General features: G+C 39.0%; 1 protein-coding gene across 5 annotated transcripts in view; it reads right to left on the bottom strand.

Annotated features, from left to right (window-relative positions):
• The window catches only part of LDAH (lipid droplet associated hydrolase), a 109,536-nt gene that overhangs the window by 88,327 nt on the left and 1,376 nt on the right, over positions 1 to 19,833 (bottom strand). For 4 of the 5 annotated variants that reach the window (XM_047782561.1, XM_047782564.1, XM_047782563.1 and 1 more), the window contains exons 2-3: positions 10,122 to 10,277; positions 1,362 to 1,505 (exon numbers count right to left, since the gene is read on the bottom strand). In XM_047782561.1, the coding sequence (XP_047638517.1) occupies positions 1,362 to 1,505; positions 10,122 to 10,275 (298 nt within the window). In that variant the 5' untranslated portion in view covers positions 10,276 to 10,277. The remainder of the gene's footprint in view (positions 1 to 1,361; positions 1,506 to 10,121; positions 10,278 to 19,833) is intronic. The other variant, XM_047782565.1, reaches the window with a different exon arrangement.

Raw genomic sequence — 19,833 nt, 5'->3', positions numbered from 1 at the left:
CACAGAAAAGGCATAACAGAGCCAAGAGCAAACTAGGCCATGAAGCCATAGCCACCTCTTTCCCATCTCAGATCAACTAAGCAGCACCCTTAGGACAAAGGGTCCTTGAAGAGAATGCCCACAGAGAAAGTTATGTTTTCTTTTTTCCTCTCTTTTTTTTTAAAGAGTAAACATGCTAGAATACTTATGAATTAAAAGCAAGTAATTTACACCTCTATGATAGTACTTCCTCCATTTAAAGGCCTCCAGCAATCTACCACATGCATCCTGGCTCTCTCCCAGCTTTCAACGTCTTTCAGTCTGACCCTGCCTAGCACTGAACACCTTCTGAATCTCTCCCTGCTATGCTAATCCTTCTGCTTTTATATCTGCTGCTACCTCCACCCCTCGAATCCAAATTCTACTCAACTGTTAAAACCCATTTACTCCTCAAAGTCTTCTCAAATCCATACTCCCCGCTGTTTATTCCTAAAGATCCACGTGATCAGCAGGCCAGAGTTTATCACCTAATCACTCTCTAAATATGAGAATGAGAGCTTCCTTAGAGTAAGGACCATGTCTTATAATTCTTGACCATTCCTCCTAGTATAACCCTGGAACTAAAGTATATGACTGATAAATATATAGTTGATTACATTTGGTAAATAGAGAAGACAAGTCCTACACAAATTCTTTTATTAGCCCAAATTTTAAATGAAACTTATCTGCAGAAGAATTAAAACGATGCCCCAAATCCTAAAATTAATAAAATGTAGTATCATGGGCCCCATGCCACAAGCAGAGGTTTCCACTGGTATAACTTCTTTTTTTCTTTTTTGGCTGCCCTGCAGCACATGGAATTCCCGGGCCAGGGATCAGATCCAAGCTGCAGTGGCAACCTACACTGCAGCTATGGCAACACCAGATCCTTAACCCACTGTGCTGGGCCGAGGATGCAACCAGCATCCCTGCACTCCAGAGATGCTGCCAATCCTGTTGCACCACCCCAGGAACTCTCTATTGGTATAACTCTTTTTTTTTTGTCTTTTTGTCTTTTCTAGGGCTGCACCCATGGCATATGGAGGTTCCCAGGCTAGAGGTCTAATCGGAGCCGTAGCTGCCGGCCTACGCCACAGTCACAGCAATGCGGGATCCGAGCTGCGTCTGCGACCTACACCACAGCTCAAGGCAACGCTGGATCCCTAACCCACTGAGCAAGGCCAGGGGTCGAACCCACAACCTCATGGTTCCTAGTCAGATTCATTAACCACTGAGCCACGATGGGAACTCCTCTATTGGTGTAACTCTTAACCTTAGCAGGCTTTCTAGAAATATGAACATCCACTCAATGTAAAGGAAAACAGATTTTATCAAAGACATACCATCCGAGGTTGTAAGAATCTTCTTGCCTTCGGGGGCCATGGCATGCCCAGCATGGCTGATAACCCAAACTGGAAACTGTCCTTTTGTTGAAGAATACAAAGCCTTTGCAAATGGTACATAAAAGGCAGAAAAACCTGGGTTACCTAAGAAAAGAAACACAAACTTTTAGATTAATAAAAGCAATAAAATTCACAAAGACAATGTGTAGACTGAAAAAGAAAGCTCTAACACTTCTTTGTACAAATGCAGTAACACTTACACATACAAGTCAATTTTAATATCCTTAATACCTTAAGCCTGGGAACTATCACTTAGAAAACTTTTGCTCCTGCTTTGTTCTTCAATTGCTGCAAAGAAATTCCTTTGTGTCCCTCAACTTAATAAATGGAACCACCAATCATAAACCAAATACTCAAATCCTAACACCAGGAGTCATTCTTGATTTCTCCCTGTTTTTCACACCCAATTCATCATTAAGTCCTGCCAACTTTGCTTCCAAAATATGTCTCAACTTGGTCCCATTCTTTAGTATCTTCACTTCCCACTGGGTTTCCCACAACAGCCTCCTAATGGGTCTTCTAGCCATTCTTGTCCCCTAGGAATCCATTCTTCAGGGTATCCAGGAAGATATCTTCAAACCTCAAACCAAGTCATAGCCTCCTTAAACACCCTTCGGTGGCTTCCTATTGTCTAAAATCATTAATACTGCTTGCAAGGCCTTTGAGATTTGACTAGGTGTAGTTACCAAGCTGCATAAAAACCAATTATTGTCCACTCACAAAAAGAAATTTAAGGAATCTACTAACGATTTTCTGGTCATTTATCACAAGTACTTATATTGTAAAGAGACATATAGTTTGATCTTTTGGAGAAAAGACCACCAATTAATACATGCAGACTTTTCTTATGTATGAACAAAAGGTATTTTTGACATGGGTTGAAAGAAACAGAATGAATAAATGATTTTTTTAAGTCAATCTGAAACATTTTTTGGAGAAAAGAAAAAACAAGGTTTTCACCTTGCAATCATCATCTGTATAACGCCTTCATAAATACAAATCCATTTCCATCAGAATCTATTTCTCCAATCAACTTATCTATTTCTTCAAGGTATTAGGTTTTCCCCTCTCTGCAATTAATGGCAGGGTTGTGCTGCATCGATGTAAACTTTGTCATCCTTGTCAAATTTTACTGATTTCTTCTTTACTTTATATCTTCTGGTTTCCTAAATAAGCAATGTAGTAAGGTGGTTAAGGGCACAGAGTAGAGCCAGACTACCTGGGATGGTATCCTGGCCTTGCCATTTATCAACTGTGTGACCTTTTGGCAAGTTATTTCATCTCTCTGGGTCTTGGTTTCCTCATCCATAAAATGAGGATAATAATCATACTACCTCACATGGGAAATAAGTGAATTAATACATGTAAAATAGTTAAACACTGCTCGATACAGAGGAGCTGTATAAATATTACCTATTCAAACTTGTCTTCAGTGACTAGCCATGATGGGAATATATAATGGCCTTATCATCATTATTATTTGGCTTCTGTTGCATTCTGACATGGTCACCCATGTTGCAAGTTCTTTTTTGTGATGGTGTTAGTGTCATCTTTGCTAAATAGATGAAAGCTTCCTCAAATCAAGTATTGTGTTCTTTGGCTACAATAACACATTACTGATGAATCATCTGCATGCAGCCAGAGGAGAAAGAAGAGAGGAGGGGGTGTATCAGCACAGGGTTGCTGTAACATCTTTGGTGGATATGATAATACTGTTTCATGTTTCATATTTAAATCTTTAATAAGGTTGGCATATTTTTGAGCATAAAAAACAAAGTAGCAATCCAACTTCTTTTCAAGTGAATAACTAAGTGTCCTAAGACCGTTTATTACAGAACCCATTCTTTCTGCATGGATTTGAAATGTCTTCTGATCCAATACTGAATTCTCATATTCGTTTGCTAATTTTGATTCCAAATAATTCCACTTATTTTTTTCTTTCTTCTCTGCCAGCACCATACTGTCTTGATTACCACACTGGTTTTGTTTTAAAGACTTCCTTCTTTTTTTTTTTCTTTCTTTTTTTTTTTTTTCCAGCCACACCTGCAGCATATGAAAGCTCCTGGGTCAAATCCTTGTGACCCACACTACAGCTGTGTCAATGCCAGATCCTTAACCCACTGCACTGGCCCTAGGATTGAACCTGCACCACTTTAGAGACAATGCCAGATCCTTAATTTACTGCACCACAGTGGGGACTCACCTTCTCTTCATTTTATACCCTCTAAATTTCTTAGGCTGATTTTACAAACTTTAGAATTATTTTTCTAGTTTCAGTTAAAAAAATTTCTTTGGAATTCTGATTGAAATTTTATCTCATTTATACATTAATTTAGAAATATTTCAGTTTTTTACACTACTGAGTTTCACCTTCTAGGAGTATGTCATGTCTCATGTTCAAATGTTTTATACCTCTCAGCAAAGTTTTATAGTTTCTTGGTATGGCTAGAAAATAATAATAATCAACATTTTTAAGTGCTATAACTTATTACATGCCAGGCAGTATTTAACTGTTCTACATATGTTGGCTCATTTAGTCCTCACACGAGGTAGCACTATTATTATTTCCATTTATTGAGTGAGAAAACTGAGGTAGAGGTTAAATGACTTGCCCAAGGTGTTAATGGTGTTATCACACAGATGATAAGTGCTCAATAAATATCTACAGACTGAAAGAACATACAAAAGAAAATAATAATACTGAATTTTAAAGTTACCTCGTCTAGGGTTTTCTGCATGCCTCATTTTACTTCATCTGACATCAGCGCTGTAAAGTTGCTGACATTATCACCAAGGATAATGAATGGACAGCCACTTGCACACAGTACTTGGCACATAATAGGTGCCAAGTAGCTATTACAATTGTTATTACACTTTCAATTTTTTAATTGAATAAATTTAACATACAGCATTCTATAACTTTGGATGTAGAGTATTAAACTGGTTTAGCTTTAAGGAGAATCCAAAGATAACAACTGCATGATTCAGATGCAGTAGTTGCAAGGACAAGGCAGATACATAGCTAGAAAACAAATTTTTCTCCTTACCTCTGGGTTTAAGACTGAGTTCTTTCCCTTAATGACTTTCCCTGAGATCTTAAGCTTTCTGATTTACTATTTTATCACCATTAAGTAGATGATAATGCCAACTACTCCATGTCCCTTCATTCTATTCAGTGCTATAGCTTCTTTTGTCTATTCTTTTAGTTATCCTTTTTGTAATTTATATTCTAGTAGGAGAATATATTCACATAACTAAATAGGTAAAATCAAGAGTGTAACAACTTCTATGAAGGAAATAAATACGATCATGTGACAGAGAAGGAATGAGATTAGGATGGCCTGAGAAAAATGTGTGGGTGGCATTTAGCTAAAACCCAAAAGATGAGAAGAAATCCACTACGTAAAGATTTGAAGGAAAAGAATACTAGGACAGAAGAAAACAGGTGCAAAAGCGCTTGGGCAATAAAAAGTTTGGCTCCTTAAGAAACAGGAGAGTCCACAATGGCCAGGAACATGAAGGTCTAACTTAAGAGACAGGGGTGGAAAATATAATACAAAATGTTTTGATGTCCTTGCATACTTTGCCACTTAAACGTTATGGCTTATGTTACACTTCATGAACCATGAACTAAACTTCCTGGTTAGGAAATCACAGAGAAAATTAAAAGGGTCTTGCTTATACAACTAAAATCAGATGTGTGTGTGTGTGTGTGTGTGTGTGTGTGTGTGTATCTACCTCCAGGTGTAAGGATGTTTGAAAACATTCCAATACAGAAATGCAGGTCAAACATTTTTTTAAAGGATATCAAAGTGTGTTATAAACACATGCTAGAACATACACATAGTCAAATGCCTGAGCAATGTCTAACATCTAACAGAGGCTGTGGTGACCATCTCTAGACCCCGACTGCCAATCAGCTCTTAATTACTTAACATTGCAAGTAGACTTATACCTTTTAGTTTATCTTATAGGGGACAGAAACTTCCATATATCAAGTCAGTATGACATAGCATGTAGAGAAGGCTGTCCTGTGGACAGAACTTTGGGCTTGTCGATGAAGCCTTGTCTGTTTCACTCCCAATCACTGTACTCACAGCACAAGACATATCACATGATTCCATTATCCCTATATGACCACTTGAATATTATAATGACTCAATATGTTCTATAGTGAGTTCTCATATTGCCTCCCTTTGCTTATTTCACTACTTAAAGAAAGTCCAAGGAAGCTATAAAGAGAATTCAACAATGAAAATTCAATGGAAAAGAAGAAACTGAAAAGTTCTTCATTCTGTGGATTCCAATAAATAATTCCTCCTTATCATCACTAACTTAAAAGTGATGAACTAATTTTGCTAGCTGTGTAAGCAAAGTGATTTAAAATGAAATGTTGGAGTTCCCATCGCGGCTCAGTGGTTAATGAATCTGACTAGGAACCATGAGGTTGCCGGTCTGATCCCTGGCCTTGCTCAGTGAAGGATCTGGCGTTGCCGTGAGCTGTGGTGTAGGTCACAGATGCGGCTTGGATTCCGAGTTGCTGTGGCTTTGGTGTAGGCCAGTGGCTACAGCTCCGATTAGACCCCTAACCTGGGAACCTCCATATGCTGAGGGAGTGGCCCTAGAAAAGGCAAAAAGACAAAAACAAACAAATAAATAAAATGAAATGATATGTCAGTCTATCAGAGATGGACTAAACATTAGGTCTACAGTGGCTTAGCCATCCTGCATATTAGGATGCAGTCATCCTAATATTCCCCACAGTATAAATAGACTAGGCCCCCAAATAAAACACAATTATGAATTTCACAAACTAAAGAGAAGCACCAGCCTACAGCTTGCACAAACTCCAAGGAAAAGGTCCAAAGGCAGGAAGGAGAATAGAAGGTCAAACACAAAAGATCACCAGGAAATGAAATGATCTGAAAATGTCAAAGCCCTATAAAACAATGAGACTATTAAAAAAAAAAAACCAAAACGCCATGTGTTTTAAGCTTCCCTTTCTCCACAGTGTCTTCATGAATTCTCTATCTCGTCACCATATCTGCCTCTCCCTATGATGGACTCTCTTCCTTTCAAGGCCGTGCAACAGAGACCCCACTTTTCTCTAACAGCTCATATACCTCAATGAGAGCAAAGGCTTTTTTAACACACTATCCCTAGCACCTAATGCAAATGAGTGAGTGAATGAACACCTAGTGGGGAAGCAGAGAGGACTGTTGGCTCCACTTACTGGTTCGTCCTATAACAAACTCTCCTCTAAGACTGAAGCCATCTACTTCCATCTATCAGTTTTTAGTCACTCTCACACTTGCCCTGAAAACCTTGACACTTAAGTGTCAGTTTCACTTGCTATTCCATAACTTAGGTGATTTCAAGGTCTGGGTGGATTGGCTAAGCCAATACCTGTGTCCCATAATTCATTATCTTGATCAAATCCAAAGAACTTCACCTACATTCACTCTAAGCCACTAATTTCAACAGCCACACTCCTGACCAGTGCTGTGCATATCAAAATCCCCTAGAGGGTTTCTTAATACACAGAATGCCCCACCCGCAGAGTTTCTGGTTCAGAAGGTCTGGGATGGGACCCCAAAACCTGCATTTGTAACAAGTTCTTAGATGATACTACTCGTCCTGACAACAACATTAAGAATCAGGGGCCTACCTCTTTTCATTACTCAGAAGTGGTTTACAGTCAAAGATCCTAGAGAGTTCCTGTTGTGGCGCAGTGGAAACGAATCTGACTAGGAAACATGAGGTTGAGGGTTTGATCCCTGGCCTCACTCAGTGGGTTGAGGATCTGGCATTTCCGTGAGCTGTGGTGTAGGTGGCAGACGCAACTCGGATCTGGCGTGGCTGTGGCTGCGGCATAGGGCGGCAGCTGTAGCTCCCCTTAGACCCCTAGCCTAGGAACTTCCATATGCCATGCGTGCGGCCTTGAAAAGACAAAAGAGAGAAAAGAAAAAAGAAAAAGAAAAAGATCCTAACTCTGACAGACCTTCTCCAGCTCAATCTTCTGCCCATTTAGACTTCACTCCCAATATACCTAATGTGTGATCACAGCTTTGCTCAAACATCTATCTACTTGTTTTTGGTCACTAATTCCTTTCACCCTGCATATCTGCTATTTTCAATGCTGACACATTTCCTCAAGGCCCCTATTCACTCTCTGCCATTCTTACTTACTCTTAATTAAAAGAGAACGCAGAGGTTAGGAGGCAGGAACGACTTTACTGCCTCTGACCTGCCTTCACGCTTCTCCGTTTCAGTAACCAGCTTCACCTTCTTCATCCTGGCTTCAGAAGGATATCCCTTCTCCAGTCCAAGACAATGTTTCTAATTATTTTCTCAATCCTACACTCGACCACGGCCTCCAAATCTCTGCTTCATCAAATAGCAGTTGTCATGCCTATAATTTCAAACTCCCCCTCACTACTGCAGAGCATATGTATTTCTAATTTTAATAGATGTTGACAGACGGCTTTCCAAAAGGACTGTTACATCGTGGCAGAACACTGGAAGTTTATTTTCAGAAGAGGTTAAACCAAAGAGAGATTGTAGATTAGAAATCTTAGCCCAGTTGAGAACAGAAGCACGAGGCTGAGAAGAAATACTGAAACAACAACCTCCTTTCTCTTGTTCAGCCCTGAACATTAGCAGATAGGCTTCCATTCCTCAAACAGGATACTTGGAAGGCTCCTTCCTGGGAAAACTGAAAGATCCAAAAAATAACTATAGATATCGCCGGCTGGAAATCCTCCAATGAAATGCTGGGTCTTTACCTGATCACCCTAAGGTGAAGATTACCTAGAGTAACCAAGCATCCTGTTTTTCCCATCCTGTTGTCAAGATTTTAGTACCAAAAGTCATGTGTCCTGGAAAAACCCCTCAGACGAAGATGGCTGGTCACCCTAGACCTACCTGTGGACGAGACCCACCCCTGAATACAAGCTTCCAATTAATTTTTTTGTGTGTCTTCCTCTTAAAAATGAAAGGGTAGTCAAGGATTAACAAACATTTGAGGAAAAACAAACACTAATGCAAAAGTAACACAAAAAGGGAACACAGTAAAAACTCTAATAAGAAGCCAAAAAAAAAAAGAAAAATAGGAGCCTATAAAAAAAGAGAAAACAGAGTTCTTAGAATTGAAGTTTTTAGTTTAAAAAGGTCCATCAAAATATAAATACAACGTATGAAAAACATCCATACTAAAATCTAAATACAGCACATGAAAAACATCCATCCAGTGCCTGACTATAAAATTTCAGAATTTTTTTTTTCTTTTTACGGCCATACCCGCAGCATATGGAAGTTCCCTGGCTAGGGGTTGAATGAGACCTGCCTATGCCACAGCCATAGCAACGCGGGATCTGAGCCCCATCTGCAACCTATGTCACAGCTTGGGGCAACGTCAGATGCTTAACCTACTGAGCAAGGCTAGGGGTAGAACCCGCATGTTTACAGACACTATGATGGGTTCATAACCCACTGAGCCACAATGAAAACTCCAAATTTCAGAATTTTTGAACAAAGAAAAGATCTAAAATATTTGGGGCGGGGGGGGGGGGGGGGCTTTACTCACAAAAGAGCAAAACTCAGAATAATACCAAGCCTTCCAAAAAAAAAAACCATGAACCCTGGAAAACAATGAAAATGCCCTTTAAATTCTATGGACACAATGATCTCCAATCTAGAAGCCTAAGACATTTTCTGACCTGCTAGACCTTTAAAAGGTTACTTCCCATGCACTCGTCTCAGGAAGTTCCTAGAAGATGTGCTCCACCAAAAACAAGGGACCCAGGAAACAAGGAATCCAACTCAGGAAAGTGAAAGGAGTCCCTAGGCTGGGCTGTGCAGCAGGTTGAAAGAGCAAGCAGTCTTTGAGGCCAAAGAACAGAGAGTTCTGGGTGGGATAATGCCAAAACCAAACAGAAACACAAAAAACTGATTACTCTAAAGATAAGAGGATTTTTTTTTTCACTTCTAGCAAATAGTTTTAAGATAAATTAGAAACATAGAAACTAACCAAATAAAACAAAGAAATTAAACAAAGGGAACATTAAGTAAATAAGAGAAACAAGCACTAATCCAGGGGAAACAAACAAAAATGTACAAGAAAACAAATATAATCATAATACCCTTAGCTTAGCTGTGTATAGGATATGATATGTTATGCTACATATTTATAGTTTTATGTTTAATCTTTAAGGATGATGTCAAACTCCTTATTTTTAAGAGTGCTTCAAATACCTACAATCAAGTATCTACCCCTAACATTCTACTGACACTGATCCAGCAAAAGTCACAAATGACCCAGGTGACAAATCCCACAATAAATAAATGTTCTACCATAAACTCATCATCTTGAAATGAGACAGGAAAGATTATTTAATGATATTTAATGATAAAGTTCTAATTATTCTAAAATCGTTAAGAAATTTTCAAAGCAGATTCCAAAACTATATGTATAGTACACATTGTGATTTTATATATATGTAGCATATATAATATAGATGTTAATACACAGAACATAAACAAAAAGCTCAGGCACCAAAGTATTAAAAGTGGTTGTTATCAGTGGTTTGAGTGATTTTATTCCCTTACATAAGGTTTTTTATACTTATCAAATTCTCTTTAAAATCAGAAACAGTTATAAGTGTCTGTATAATGTCTCCTTATTCAGATTTTTTAACTTACCAGTAATAATAAAAATAAGCAGCTTAGGTCTGTTGGCACTTTGATCATTAATGAGGTCAGTCCAGGGACCACATTTTAGAACCTGGGTTTCAACTCCACAACATAAAATGAATTCCTCATGCACAGGAATTTCTTCCTTGATATCTGAGTCCATTTCTAAATAAGGGGAGAAAAACAATATGAAGAGCTACTGAAATGTAAAACCTTGAAAAAAAAGACAAAATTCACTATACCTAGAAGGAAATGCCACAGAGAGATATGAGAGACCTATGACTATTCAGCTATTCTAGATTATAGAATTGTTAAAAAAAAAAAAGAAAGAAAGAAAGAAAGAAAGAAAAAAAAATTGGAGTTCCTGTCATGGCTCAGCGGAAATGAATCTGACCGGTATCTGTGAGGATGCCGGTTTGATCCCTAGCCTTCCTCAGTGGGTTAAGGATCCGGCATTGCCATGAGCTGTGGTGTAGGTTGCAGATGTGGCTTGGATCTGGCGTTGCTGTAGCTCTGGCATAGGCCGGCGGCTGCAGGTCTGATTCAACCCCTAGCCTGGGAAATTCCATATGCCGTGAATGTGGCCCTAAAAAGCAAAAAAGAAAAAAAATTTAAACCACAAGAGTAGGGAGAAACAGGGGCATGTCTTTGGTGAAATTAAAGACTAAAGATGAGTGTGAATCAAAACAAAAATTCCAAAACTCTCCTCTCCAGTCTAAATTGACCACAGCCACGGCTAACTTCGCTTCTGCTGGAGTTTCCTTACAGCTACCTTTTCTACCACTGAGACACGTCCCTACCTTCACCTGGGGAAGACTGCTCTTGTACTCTCTTAGAACTGTAAAGAGGGACAGCGAACTGCTTGATGAGTTCTGACATTTTTCTTCTATTAATCTCCTCATCCCAAATCCTGTAAATATGTTTTATGCATTATAACAGCATTACATCATTAAATTATGAAATGGATAGGTGGAATAAAGCAGAATGATAACATCATGAACAATTTCCAAAATATGTGCAAACAGCAGTCCCCATTTATATCTCTCCTCTATCTCTGCCTCTGCCTTCTGCGTGTCTATCAACAGGCCCATGTCTCAAACTTTCATTGGTCTTTCTAGCCTCCTATCATTCAGAACCCTCCAGACTCCAGATTCTAAGTACCCTTAAAGCTTTTTCTCCTCTTACCACTTTACTCTGACCCTGCACTCTGGTCTGTCTTGTCCCTGCATTTCCTCAGTGTCTTTATGCTTTTCTGCTCCTATATCTTTGCTAATATTTTACTTTCCCATCCCTTCGGGAATGCTTTCCCTCCTTGTGCCAGCTCATCAGTTTATTGTCTCTAAACTCATCCTTCATCACTTTCTCTGGAAAAACAGATCTGGGCCTTTGAAACATTTTTCCTTTGCCAGCTGATACGACTTTAACCTTGACGAGTGTGCTGGAAGGAGTTCCGGTCATGGCTCAGTGGTTAACGAATCTGACTAGGAACCTCGAGGTTGCGGGTTCAATCCCTGGCCTTGCGCAGTGGGTTAAGGATCTGGCGTTGCCGTGAGCTGTGGTGTAGGTTGCAGACGTGGCTCGGATCCCCAGTTGCTGTGGCTTTGGCGTAGGCCAGTGGCTACAGCTCCAATTAGACTCCTAGCCTGGGAACCTCCAGGTACCGCAGGAGTGGCCCTAGAAATGGCAAAAAAGACAAAAAACAAAACAAAACAAAACAAAACAAAAAAACCCCAAAAACAAGAGTGTAAGAGTGTGCTGGAAAAGAGATACCGCAGGAGGAGGGTTTTTCCCCCTGGTTTCAATGTACTTTCTCAGCAGATTTTTGGAGTTTTTGGTGCCTCCACCTCTGTGCTTAGGCTGTGAGGTCTCTCTAGAGCAGTGATTTCCAAACGGAGATGCTGCTGCTCCCAGAAGACCTATGACAACAAATATCTGGATATGGTTTTCATTGTCACAACTTGGTGTTGGAGGAGATGTCAGTACCAGTGTAGAGGCCAGGAATGCTGCTAAACATCCTGCACAGCACAGGACAGCCCCCTACAACAAAGAACTACTATCCCAAAATGTCAGTAGTGCCAAGGTTGGAAAATACCTGGAATGCAAAATTCTCACATAAAAAGTGAGAGTTCCCGTCGTGGCGTAGTGGTTAACGAATCTGACTAGGAACCATGAGGTTGCGGGTTCCGTCCCTGCCCTTGCTCAGTGGGTTAATGATCCGGCGTTGCCGTGAGCTGTGGTGTAGGTTGCAGACGTGGCTCGGATCCCCAGTTGCTGTGGCTCTGGCGTAGGCCGGTGGCTACGGCTCCGATTCAACCCCTAGCCTGGGAACCTCCATATGCCGCGGAAGCAGCCCAAGAAATAGCAACGACAACAACAAAAGACAAAAAAAAAAAAAGAAAAAAGTGGGACTCCTTTCAAAATAATATTTAAAATATGTTGGTTGACTAGATAAGCACAGAGATCACCTCACCTTTTCTCGTGGGTTGATTTTTAGTTCGTTAGTAAATGTCATTGCAGCCCAATCTCTAAAACTACGGCAAAACACTGCATATATATAAACGTCTTATGACATTTATAAAGTGTTAGAAACAATATTAGATTTAACTGTTATACACAGTATTAAATTAGAGCACTAACAGAAAGGACCCTGGCTAAATTCAAGATTTACACCAGAAGAGGATCTAAAGTTATTAACTATATTCAACTCACAAATTATTAACTTCAAAGTAAATGACATCTTAGGCATTTGACTAGCCATAAAGTTAATGAGAATTCAAGAATATATGAAGCTCAGTCTATAAAAACTGGAAAACAAACATAAAATTAACAATAACTCTAAAACACTATAAAGTAAAATACAACGGAGAAATGGAATTAATGGGTTATTTATAAAGCATCTTTTTATTTTACTTCACTCTTATGTTTCTGTATCTCACACAACGAAATAAAAAAAGTAAAGAAAAAATTAAAGTTTGAGAATTCAAATTCTTCCTTACCTAAGAATCCAAGGTAATTCAATGCTGCAAACAACTGGCAAATTGGGACAATGCGTTCTAACACATATTATTAAAGGCTGATGGCTCCACCTTCAGCCACTATTGACAAGTAAACTTTAATGATTTCAGTTTGTTTTTGTTTTTGTTTTGTCTTTTTGCTATTTCTTTGGGCCGCTCCCACGGCATATGGAGGTTCCCAGGCTAGGGGTTGAATCGGAGCTGTAGCCACCGGCCTACGCCAGAGCCACAGCAACGCGGGATCCGAGCCGCGTCTGCAACCTACACCAAACAGAGTAGTCCAGAGAACAAAATAAAAAGGATCACTTATCAGCCCATTTTTGAGGATAGCCAACCTTGATATCAACACCTGACAAGGACATTATAAGAAAGGAAAATTATGGGACAACTTCTCATAAACATAGGGCCAAAAACTCTATTCCAAATATTAGTAGACCAAATCTAGTGATATATAAAAGGGTTACACATGACAACCAAATTGTGTATAAATCAGAAACACAAGGTTGTTTAAACAACCTAAATTGAACCAATGTGCTACATTAACAGAATAAAGAAGAAAGATTATATAATCATCTCAACCAATACAGAAAATACATTTGATAAAATCCAATAGAGTCATTAAAAAACTCTTAAAAGAAGAAATAAAGGGACAGTCTTGTATAGAATATAAGTATTTATTTAAAAAAAGACCTACACAACTATAAATGTAATAAAATTCACTGAGTAATAAAAAAACCCTAGGCAAATATTTTACTAAGTGTATAATACTGAAAGCCCCTCTGAGTTCTACATCAAGACAAGGAAGTCTGCTATCAACATTTCTATTCTACAGTGTACTTGAGGTCCTAGCCAATGCAATAAGACACAGAAAAGAAGTAAATATATGCAGAGTGGATAGGAAGAAAGAAATTATTCACAAACACCAAGATTATATATATACATTATTATATATATATATATAATTATATATATAACTGGGTGTTCCAGTAACTCTTGTTGCATAACATACTATCCCAAAACTTGGTGGCTTACAACAATCATTTTTTTTTTGTCTTTTTGCTATTTTTTGGGCCGCTCCCACGGCATATGGAGGTTCCCAGGCTAGGGGTTGAATCGGAGCCGTAGCCACCGGCCTACGCCAGAGCCACAGCAACTTGGGATCCGAGCCACGTCTGCAACCTACACCACAGCTCACGGCAACGCCGGATCCTTAACCCACTGAGCAAGGGCAGGGACCGAACCCGCAACCTCATGGTTCCTAGTCGGATTCGTTAACCACTGTGCCACGACGGGAACTCCACAACAATCATTTTATCACACTTATGGATTCTGTGGGTTAAGAATTGAAAAACAACACAGCAAGAAGAGCCTATTTGCAATCTGTAATTTCTGGGGCCTTAGCTGAGAGGACCTTTTTTGGGGGGAAGGGGCCTGTGCCTCTATGTTCATTAGAAGCTGGATTTCAGTGTGTGCTCTAGAAAGATTACAAAATAAATACCTGCCCCTTGAGAAGAAGTCCACAATTTATAAAAAGTGCCCACTACAAGAAGCTACTGTGTCAAAATCCAGGGAAGGACCCAACTTGGTGCAGCCTTTCTTCTGCTGGCCTCAACAAGGGCTGTGCTATAGGTTTTTAATTTTATTATTTCTTTTATTTCTCTTTATTATTATTAAATTATTATCATTTGCTTTTGCTGTGATCACTGGTGAGTATGACATGTTTACCGTAGGCAAAAGTCCTCTAGAAGTGAGAATCCTTTCTCAGTATCTTTATTCTCATGTCTGATGACTGACGCTGCTTTTGGATAGTCTGTTGGCCATGACTATCTACACATATGTTCATTCCATATGGTCTCGCCACATGGACTATTTTGGGCTGGTTCAGAGCATGAGGGCTGGGTCCCAAGAACAACTGTCTCAGAAGGATCAGACTGAAACTATCACCTTTTAAGACCTAGCCTCATAAGTTACATAACACTATTTCCATGTTAGCCACAATCTCATTCATTTTCAAAGGAAGCAAAATTAGATCTCTCTAAATAGCGGGAGTGTCAAAAGCATATTATAAAAAAGGATGTGGTAGGAGAGTTACTATTGTGGCCAACGAACTTTGGAAAATACAATCTGTCAAAATAAGTTAAACAAAGATACATAAATTTTAGTTCTGCAGAAGCTTTCAAATTACACTGATAAGAATCCTTGAACATTTAAGGGAAAGACAAAGTGTATATACAACCTTTAAAAAACTGATTTGGGAGTTCCCGTCATGGCGCAGTGGTTAACGAATTGACTAGGAACCATGAGGTTGCGGGTTCGATCCCTGCCCTTGCTCAGTGGGTTAACGATCCAGCGTTGCTATGAGCTGTGGTGTAGGTCGCAGACGCGGCTCGGATCCTGCATTGCTGTGTCTCTGGCATAGGCTGGCAGCTACAGCTCCGATTCGACCCCTAGCCTGGGAACCTCCATATGCCGTGGGAGCGGCCCAAGAAATGGCAAAAAGACAAAAAAAAAAAACCAAAAAAACCCCACTGATTTGACCAATCTTGTCAATAGTAATCCTATTAACCTCTCCCACTAATATCTCCTCTTTTTTCTCACAACAGTTTGGGAAAATATTGTAGGCATAAGGAATCTGATAGTTTTAAAAGGGGGACGGGTTTGATTAAAGAAGTGTTTTTAAGAAGATTGTGGGGGAGTTCCCGTTGTGGCGCAGCGGAGAAAAGAATCCGACTAGAAACCATGAGGTTTCGGGTTCAACCCCTGGCCTCGCTCAGTGGGTTGAGGATCCGGCGTTGCTGTGAGCTGTGGTGTAGGTTGCAAATGCGGCTCGGATCCTGCATTGCTATGGCTGTGGCATAGGCTGGGTACAGCTCTGATTAGATTCCTAGGCTGGGAACTTCCATGTGCTGCAGGTGCGGCCCTAAAAAGACAAAAAAAAAAAAATTGTGAAAGACTAAAAAAAACACACAACTACACTAGAGTTTGGACGCTATCAAAATAACCTAAGCCGGAAATGAGGGCAAGAGTGGGAAAGAAGTAAATGAGAGGCTAAAGTCTTGGTAATCAATCATTCTGTATGGGAAGCCCGGGAAGGGAAAGTGACAAAGATGACTTGGATTCTGATGCTAAAGATGAGGGGAACAGAAACACTACTCACATAAAGGGGGAACACTGAAGAGAGAAGTTAGAGGAAACAAATTTGGATTCTGTTACAAACATAGCAAGTTTCAAGAAAATAAGTGACAAGGCCAGAGGACAATGGGAGTCAAGACCTAAAGCTCCAAAAAGTCTAGAGACACGGTTTGTCCTGACCCTTCTTAAAGAGCTCCCTTATCTTGGCTTCTGTGCTATCTCCCCATGTTTATTAAGAACCTTTCCCTCCCTGATTCCTGTACTACAAGGGTTCTGCCCTGGGTCCTCTTCTCTATGTGCCCTCCTTTTGAGCTTACATCCACCTTGAGAATTAGCCACCCAGAAGAATCCTTAGGTAATATCTATTTCTCCATTCCCCAACCTACTCTTCAAGTTCCTATCCCACTTTTCCAACTACTGAATATTTTCATCTGAGTGCCTCACTGATGTACTAAATCTTTTGTGTAAAAACCAAAATTTTGTTTCAAAAACTAACCCTACCAACCCTACATCCTGACTTCTGTTTCCATACAAAGTAATATTATTTTCCTAGTTACCTAACTCAAAGGCTTCCTTAACAGCCCCTGTTGTACTCTGGGGGAAATATCTATAGGCAAGAAAAAAAAAAGAAGCCAGAAAAAGAGTGAAAAAGAAAAATTAGGAACGGGCATGAACTAAGGTATGTAAAGTTATATTAGCTAGAGGGGAATGTTTCAAAAAAGTTAGGGGGTGGTAATGAATTTTTAAAAATACATAAATGTTAAAGAGCAAGAGAACGGAGTCAATAGTAGGAACTTATATTTTAATGTAATTTCTATGAGTCAAGCACTGTGTTAAGTACTTTATAAATATTAAAACATTTAATTTTTTTTGTTTTTTTGGTCTTTTTAGGGACACACCTACGGCATATGGAATTTCCCAGGCTAGCAGTCGAATCAGAGCGGTAGCCTCTGGCCTACTCCACAGCCGCAGCAACGCCCATCTGCGACCTATGCCACAGCTTGTGGCAACGTTGGATCCTCAACCCATTGAGCAAGGCCAGGAATCCAACTTGCATCCTCATGTCACTGAGTCACAATGGGAACTCTTCATTTACTGTTTTACAACAATCCTATGAGATGGGTACTATTATTTCCAAAAAAAACATGTGAGGAGAAAAATGACTGAAAGAAATTAAGGAATTTCCCTAAGGTTACCCAACTAATAAGGTGGAATGTGGTAGAGCCAGAATTCGAACCCAGATGTCTGAGTGATTTGAGAGCTCACGTTCTTTGTTTCAAGTTTTAAACTTAAAGATATATGAGTATAATTTCATTTAAGTGGAAAATGAGATATATGTTGGGTTTTTTTTAATGGTCAATCATTTTTTAATCTTTTGCATGCCACATCTCTATCTCTCCATCTCACCTCCATGCATATCACTCCTAAATTCATGTTATTAACTCAGCATAATCTTCTGTAATTTTTTATAACCACACAAATGCACATAGGCATTTATATATATTCTAATAAATATGACTTGCCAGTGTTGGATAAATAGCATATTATGTATACGTTTATGCACTTTCCTTTCGTGTTTCATAACGCATTAAGATCCTGCAGGTCAAATAGTATAACTCTAATTCTTTATTTTTAATGGTTCTATAACATGGATACACTATAATTCACGTGGTCATCTCCCTGCTGACAGGCATTCACCTAGTACCTAGTGTTTGGGGACAGTGTTGCAATAAGCACTGGTAAATCCCCAAGTTCTGGCATGTATCCACACATATCAGTTCTTTTGTTTCTAATGGCCAGGTCCCATCTACTGCCATACCACCCTGAATGCACCAGATCTCCTCTAATGGCCAGATTCCCAAATGTGGAATTGCTGGGTTGAAGTTTAATAGGTATTGGCAGATTACTTTCCAATAATAGTGTAAGAATCACATTTCTTCTGGCAATCTAAGAGTGTATCTCCCCACAATCCCATCATCAATTAGTGGTATCATTACTTTTAATTCCTGTAGTCTTTGGGTATAAAATATCTCATTCTTTAACTTGTATTTCTCTGATTAGTAGTATATTTGAACATCTTTTCATGTTTGCTGGCCTTCTGGACTTTTTTTTTCCCCTGTGAATTGCTTATCTACATCCTTTGTCTAGCTTCCAAGAGGGTTACCTATCTTTTTCTTATTAGTTTGTCAGAGAACTTTGTATACAGCTATTAACCCTTTTCTGGGCGCCTATATTTAACATATATCTTCCTAGATGTTTAATTTTTATTATTCTAGCTTCTATTTTAACTTTAATCGATCTACATAAGGATCCAACTTTGTTTAAAATTTTAAAGAATTAAAATCATACAGTTTAGGGAGTTCCTGTCGTGGCTCAGTGGTTAATGAATCCAACTAGGAACCATTAGGTTGTGGGTTTGATCCCTGGCCTTGCTCAGTGGGTTAAGGCTCTGGCATTGCTCTGAGCTGTAGTGCAGGTTGCAGAAGCAGCTCAGATCCCATGTTGCTGTGGCTCTGGCACAGGCCGGCGGCTACAGCTCCGATTCGACCCCTAGCCTGGGAATCTCCATATGCCACGGGATTGGCCCAAGAAATGGCAAAAAGACTAAAATAAAATAAAATAAAATATAGTTTATGTTTTCTGACCATCATGGAATAAAACTAGAAATCAATGACAGAAAGACAAAAGGTAAATCTCCAAATACTTAAAAACCAAAGAGCACACTTCTAAATAATTCATAGGTTAAATAGGAAGTCGCAAAAGAAATTTTAAGAATACACAAAACTCCATGAAGATGAAGACAATATGTCAAAATTTGTGAGATGCAACAAAAGCAATGCTGAAAGAGAAATTTATAGCACTATATGCTAACATTAGAAACATTAGAGAAAGTCTCAAATTAATAATCAAGAAACTAAAAAAAGGAGAGCAAAATAAACCAAAAGCAGGGGGAAGAAACGATAGCGCAAAAATTAATAAAACTGAAAACAGAGAAAAATTAAATAAAGAGCTAATTCTTTGAAAAAGATCAATAAAAATCAATAAACCACCACTGAAAAAGATAGAAAGAAGACACATATTACTAATATCATCAATGACACAGGGGTTATCACTAAAGACTCTACAGAATACTAATGCCCTGATACCAAAACAAGACAAAGACAGTACATGTAAAAAAAACATGGTAATACCTCTCAAGTCTATGCTCTAACAAAATATTAACAAATAGATTCTAGCAATGTATAAGAAGAATTGCATACCACAGTCAAGTGGTATCTATTCCAGGTATATTCAACATCTGAAAAATCAATCAATGTGCACCATATCAAGGTGCTAAAGAAAAATATATGATCACATGAATTAACTAAATGCACCCAATGACCCAATAATTGTACACTTAGGCATTTGTCCTAGAGAAATAAAAACACAGTCACACAAAAACTCACAAAAGGGTTTGCAGAAGTTCTATAATAGCCCATAACTGGACACTATGCAAATGTCCTTCAACAAGTGAGTGATAGAACCAACTATGGTACAGCCATACCACAGAATATGACTCTGCAATAAAAAGAAAC

Source organism: Phacochoerus africanus, chromosome 5 (assembly GCF_016906955.1).
Source record: "Phacochoerus africanus isolate WHEZ1 chromosome 5, ROS_Pafr_v1, whole genome shotgun sequence".
Lineage (NCBI taxonomy): Eukaryota > Metazoa > Chordata > Mammalia > Artiodactyla > Suidae > Phacochoerus > Phacochoerus africanus.
This window is presented reverse-complemented; position numbering and strand designations above follow the sequence as displayed.